Source organism: Vollenhovia emeryi, unplaced genomic scaffold (assembly GCF_000949405.1).
Source record: "Vollenhovia emeryi isolate VEMERY1.0 unplaced genomic scaffold, V.emery_V1.0 DF939128.1, whole genome shotgun sequence".
Lineage (NCBI taxonomy): Eukaryota > Metazoa > Arthropoda > Insecta > Hymenoptera > Formicidae > Vollenhovia > Vollenhovia emeryi.
The window spans coordinates 1,743,807-1,750,880 of NW_011967238.1; the positions used below are offsets into that span (position 1 = coordinate 1,743,807).

The following is a 7,074-nucleotide window of genomic DNA, read 5'->3' on the forward strand; positions in this document are numbered from 1 at the left end:
TCAATTCCTAATAAACGCATTGCTAATATAATTCGGCGATTAATTTCGTATCCTTTATCAATAAATGAACTGTTCGGAATACAAATGTTTTCACCTTTTTCACAAGAAATAACGATTTTAAACCCCAGGCCATGTTTAGCCGTCTCGGTGAACGACACATTTGTCCCGCACTTTTTACATACAACATTATCCGAAATAACAGAGAAAACAGCCACGAAATTAATTAAACGATAACCGAACGATTGATTTACTTCAATGTCGTCGTTGTCCGCAGACATTCTCAGCTTCTTGGCGGAGGTGCTCATTACCCGAACAGCCTTCCGCTTCATACCGGTTCATCGGCCGATGATGAGTCTTTAAAACCAAGTATACCTTATTCTTAACACTATAAAGTACACTTTTAGCGAAAAAAAATTTTGCATTTTTTGAAAATTCTAGACTGGTATAACCCCTTAATATAGCTAGTATATGCTTTGAGGTATAAGATTGTATATGATTGGATAAAAACATATAAAATATAAGATATAATAAAAAATAATTATAAATTATGTAATTTATATAATTTATATAAAAATTATAATTAGGAATTATAATTTAGAGGAAATTGAACAAATCAGGTACTCATTTAAATCAATGAATAATAATAATGTTTAACATGATTATTGTTAAACATAACAAAATATAATAAATAGTAGAAATATAAATAATATGCTATAAAATGTTAATAACACATTTTTTTAACCAAAACATAATTAAAGGTATTACATTATTGAACTCTTATCTAAGAGATTAAGAATTTAGTCTCTTTATATTTATTTATATTTATTTATTTAGAAATAAACTTAAAATATTAATTATATTTTGTAATGTAATATAAATACATAGTCTTTAAATAATATACATATATGTATAATATTTTTTAAATTATTATTAAAGGCCATTATGCTGGCAATGTCAAATATTTCTTTCATGACGTTGTTATATTTTATACTCGGAATTCTAGAGCATCTCAAAAGAAAATTCAAGTTTTTCCATTGTCGGGATTGTGATTTTAAAACTGAACCTTGACATTTAGCGAGGAGTGGATATTCGACTCCAATTAATTCAGAATCCTATCCTATTATACAATGCAGTATTTTTGATATACAGCAACGTAGAAATCAAAGTAAAAATTGAAAATATTAGCATATTACATTAATATATGCTATATATTAATAATTAATAAATATATGCTATAATTAATAAATATATGCTAAACATACGCAATATTAAATTAAAATGCAAGATGTTACATATGCCTTACTAGATTGTTTCAAAATCTTTTACTTTTTCATTACATTTGACATGCTAATATTTTAATGTAATATTATTTCTATTGGATAATGACGTTTATCAGAAAATGTTAGCTGCGACGCATGAGAAAGTTGCATAAATTATATAATGATATTATTGTTAGGCATAATGTTCAATGTTAAATGTATTAAGTGCGGACAATTATAAAAGAAAGATACCAAGAAGCATTCAATGATTAGAAACAAAGGATCAAATTTTTTTGCAGGAAATTGTTTATATTAACAATTAACAAATTAACATATCAGCATATTATGTTAATGACTTAATAAAATATTATTGATCTTTTTACATAGAGCTTATAGACATGGAAGGGGAGCATATACTTTCCGTGAGCTGAAACTGTGTGACAAGGATAGATAGAAGATGACTTTGGTCCGTTATGCGCATACGTTAAATCGTACACACACGAAAATGCACAATATACGTAAACAACCTACAAATACAATCTCGCTTTGGCCACTCATGCGCAATTCGAGGAAAAGTCATTGAACGAGACAGAATGACAGTTTCTTTGGTTTCTTCTGTCTCACTTCTTGGACACACTTGTGTCGGGCCTTTTCCCCTTCCATGTCTATAAGTTCTATGTCTTTTTGACGTTTCTTTTATCGATAATGAAAGGGCACAAGCAAAGCAAGTTAAATGTTCCAAAGTTTAACTGTATTAAATAATTTAATTAAATAACTCTCTTTACGAGATCTTCAACGCGCTTTTAAAAACATGTTTTTAACAGTTCGTCACATGTTGATTATTAGCATAAGAAATATTCCATAAAAAATTGTATGTTTAAAGATCAAGATCAAACGATGATGCAGCAATGAGACAATACATTTAATTGCGAATAAAGTTGACATTGTGCACAGTGATTGTAATAGTTATTACATTCATGTTTTAACTTTCAACAAAATGTTTTATAAATGTTTTATAAATTGACTAATATAAGAGCAAGCGTGCATGATAACTGTTTTTACGAAAAAATTGCATTTAAAAAGTAGTTTAAAGTTCAAAATGACAAAGTAAGGCGATGTGTTTAGACAAATGCTAGTGAAGGTGACGTATATTATAATAATTATTACATTAATGTTACAATTTTCATATCAAATTTTTTTACAAATTAACTAATATATATGTTAAAGGGATAAAGATGGAGATTTGAAATAATTGAGTAACATCTAGCAAGCTATGATTGCAGTATGCGTATAGTTCAAACAAATGTAATGTGTAAAGCTCTCGCTGCGAATTTTGCGAGTTCCCTGCGCATGAGAACTCTCGCCGCGAATTTTGCGAGTTCTTTGCGAGTTCCCTGCGTATGAGAACTCTCGGGGAACTCGCAGAGAAATCGTGGAACTCGCAAAATTTACAGCGAGAGTTCTCTGCGAGTTCTGAGATGTTTCTGAGAGTTCTCGAGTTCAACCCAAGAAGGCTGCTGTCCGCCTATAAAATTCAGCTGCTGTGCGCTGAGAGAGCTGCTGTAACTTTCAAAACCTCATAACTCCGCAAGTACATAACGAAAATATTTTTTTTTCAAAATCTTTATTATACTGTTTTGGAAAGCTGTTGAGGTAAGCTATAAGAATATGCATTAAAAAAGAGGGTTTCCATTTAAAAATTTCAAAGTGATCTTTACGTGACCTTGAGGAAGCTCTACAAGGTCATATTGATATTACTATGTAATGCACTACTTAAAACCGTGCAACTTTTATGTTTAACATTTTTTCCATCTTACTCTCCATTTTACATATTTAAAAAGTTATTTAGAGGTACCTTATAAGGATACATACATACATACATACATACATACATACCGACTTTTTCTCGATGTGATTTTTGGACGTTTTAGAACATTCTAAACATATTTTAAAAGAAAACTGGATAAAAAATTTTTTCACGAAAACAAAGCTTCTTTTATGAGAAAGCAATTATAAAAATTTGTTAAATTTTTATTGGTGCAATTTTTATAGAGATATAATGCACACAGGCTGATACCAGAAGTATCATATGTGTGCATTGCAAATTGTTAAAATTATTGTGTTTCTTAAGAATATTATTTAACAAAGTTTTATTTTCTTCGTACGAGTTTAAATTTTAATTCACTACTCATTAATGTGAAATAACTCATGACTTTTCCAACCAGTGTAATAATATTTAAATTGTACACGGAAATCACGTGCCTTAGATAACATATTGCATATTTCAAAATTCTAGAATAATGGAAACTATTCAATCTGTTCTATAAATATAACATGGCACTTTGCATTTAAATATTTAGGTATTTAGTTTTAGCTGTTTTATTGTTACGAAATATATTTTTTGTATATACACAATATACATATATGCGCATGCATATGTGCACGTAGCAAGTTTGTATTTTAATTATATATTTAATTGCCAACAATTTTGTAATTATTGTATTATAAATCTTGTCAAAAAATTTGTAAGTTTACATTTGAAATGATATTGAGACGAAAAAACATTATATTTAATTAAATGTTTTGTTATGTATAAATAATTTCATTACTTTGTATAAATCTGCTTTATTAAACTAGCAATTAATTACAATTATGTTTCCATCTTTATGGAGAAATTAGAAAGATGTCTCCATCTTTCTAATTTAGCACAAGTATAAAGTGTGCTGTGAGTTTCTAAAATATTATAATAAATCTTGTTTTAATTATTCTTTAAATAGATTACAATACGAACAGAATAATCATGTAACAATAAACCTCAAAATTTTTGACGGTTTATGCACTACCAAAGATGTCCTCGTAAGGAATACGTTTAAGTATCTCGTTGGAAAGCGAAATGACCTGTTTGGAGACCACTTCTTCCAGAATGGGTTTAACAGTTTTAAGAACCTCCTCTTGATTGTTGCCCAGAAAATTCTTAATAATGTCGCGCATTTGGTTTAATTCCACTTGATTTGAAAACTCAAGTTCATATCCTTTGATGTCAAGATTTGTCTTTATCTTAGATATATACCCATATTTTTTGTCGTTTTTAGTAACCAGTGTGAAGTCTGCGTTTACCTTTGCTCCTACATTATCTGCAAAATAGATATAGTTTAACAATTTCAATGGGAATATAACAGAAATACATAGTTTAAACATTTTTAGTCAAAACAGATATCTTTAAAATATTATCTTATTTTAATCAATCGATTATTTTATTATACCTGAAGTTACATAAAACGGCGCCGTGGTAATGATGGGCACCAATACACGTGCATTGAAATCTAAAGTGCTGTTTATTTGAATTTGCTTAAATGTTAAATCGATATTTAAATTGAGATTATCGACATCTGCATGAAGAAGATTCACGACGAAATCGCATAGTCCCGACACTTTCGTATCCTTGAGATATAATTTGGTACTGGGTGTATCAAAAATTACTAAATTATCAAGAATAAGTGGATTAGCCGATGGAACATTCAGTTCTGGAATTCCTTCGTTACAGATTTTATCCTTCAAACTTTCAATGTTGCTTAAGACGCACTGATCGAATGATTTCTCACGTCCGCACGTATAAATGCTGGAGGCTGTAAAAAATGTATCATCTTCATTAACTTTTAATTTGTTATGAAATTGTGAATGTAATAAAAAAAAGGAGTAAAAAAGCAATGACGCAACTTCAAGGAAATATGCGATTTTTAGAATACAATTGTTAATAATAATTTATTTATAACATAAAGTTAAATAGAACATTAAAATCACATCTTAAAAATCTAATATGGCTAAAAGCTTCTTTTAGACATGAGACAGACGGACAGACAGACAGACAGAGACAGAGAAGTTGATGCTGATGAATTCTCTCTCTCTCTCTCTCTCTCTCTCTCTCGATGTTGATGTTGATGAATTGTTGCTCTCGATATTGATATTGATGTTGATGACGTAGACATAGACAGTCGTTGAGATTGTCTCAACATACGCTATTGCACTAAAAATAAAAAGTATAATATGCTACATATTTAAAGAAAATGGAGGTGACTTAAAAATCTCCGAAGCGCCTCCACTTACTGAAAAAATTGCTAGTATATCATGGTATCTTCTTGATATCCAACAATTGTTCGTAATTACAATTTTTTCACATTCCTAAAAATAGTTGAGAAAAAATATTCGAGGTAGACAAAGTTATTGTCTCACCCTGTATATTGTAATCATTGTCGTAATAAAATCCAAATTAGAACAACAAATTAGTCGTATAAAAATCTCGTTCTATCATCAAGATCAATCACTAAACTTAAAAATAACAATTAACATCCTGCCTTGGCTCTTATTCCTTTATTCCTTCGACTGTGACTTCATATCAGAGCTTTATGAATTTATTAATTGTTTAAATTACGGGGATAAAGGGTTTCTGATTTCGTTAAATATATGAGGGGCGGGGCGGGGGCAATAAGAGTGATTATCATTTGTTCTGTGTTGGAAATCTGGCAACGATGTCGGCACACAGTTCTATTTTGAATTTAATTACGATATGTGACATTTGTGAAATAACGTTAGACTGTTTATGGCTATGAATATTTCTACATGTTTCAGTGATCGAATTGGTTGAGACGCACTAAAATTGTTAGACATGTATAGGCTGTCTTATCGATGAGTTTTTAGGCGAGGAACGCCTAATAGATTTCTCTTTCGCACAAGATATGCGTGACGTCACGCGAAGAGTGGGGATGAGACAACTTGTATATGTCTAACAATTTTGGAGATGAAGGGCCAGGTTCAAACCTGGCTGAGGTAATATTTTACGCAATAAATTTAAAAATTAAAATTAATTAGACATTTAACATCATGTCTTGGCCCTTATTCCTTTATTCCTTCGACTGTTAAAAATAACATTTTATCAAAACGTATTCTTTAATTGTTACCTATACTGAGAAAAATTTCCATAGGATAAACCGATTAAATAGCGTATCCGATTGTTAATTTTGTTATCCGATTAAATGATAGGTACCTTTATCCGATGAAATACAGTTGTCGCGAAAATTTTATCGAAAAGTTAGTCGCTCTCTGTATAGCCGTTGAATTTTCATCGGATAAAGAGGAGAAAGTAATGGTATATCCGATGAAAGGTAATAATAACCGTTGAAATCGACAACGAATATTGTCGAAGAGGTACGAACATTTCCGATTCCGCGGGAACTAGCCTGCGCGATTGCATCATTCGTCAGTTTCGTCACCATCGTCACTGTGCAAGTTCTATCAAGCGCGAGGTACGATTGGTGTCGCGACGATTTTCAGAAGTGTCTTTCTCGTTCTCCTAAGTTACTCGAACCGAAGTTTTGTCTTACGTGAAGATTTTCAACCTAACACACACGAATTCAACTTACATTGCGTGCAATTGTGTGTTCTTTTTGCTGTACTGGATGTACTAGTACAGAGATTAGTTTTTCTCTCTACATTGAAAGATGTAAGATAACCTCTATACTAATGCAGTTAATGCAGCAAAAAAACAAACCCATTATTTCTGGATTGATAATGGACGAGTCGGTATGTTTATAATTATTGCGCAATTCTATCCGTGTGCTATATTCCGATACACTACCAGTACTAAAATTGATTAAAATATTCGTGTTACAGCTATAATATTTTCAGTACTGGCAATGAATATACATATATATCGGAACGCAACTATAGAGAATCGCGCAATCAAAATAATTGTGATTGAATAGTACACATTCAATACTATATTACTATACTTTAGTATATATTTTAAATAAATTGTATC

The 7,074-nt window shown here is 30.5% G+C and overlaps 1 protein-coding gene across 1 annotated transcript in view; it reads right to left on the reverse strand.

Moving 5' to 3' along the window:
- Nucleotides 1-3,864: 3,864 nt before the first annotated feature.
- The window catches only part of LOC105568600, a 3,828-nt gene continuing 618 nt past the window's right edge, over nt 3,865-7,074 (reverse strand). Inside the window, exons 2-3 of the mRNA XM_012024406.1 lie at nt 4,523-4,885; nt 3,865-4,393 (exon numbers count right to left, since the gene is read on the reverse strand). Coding sequence (XP_011879796.1) covers nt 4,092-4,393; nt 4,523-4,885 — 665 coding nt within the window. The 3' untranslated portion in view covers nt 3,865-4,091. The remainder of the gene's footprint in view (nt 4,394-4,522; nt 4,886-7,074) is intronic.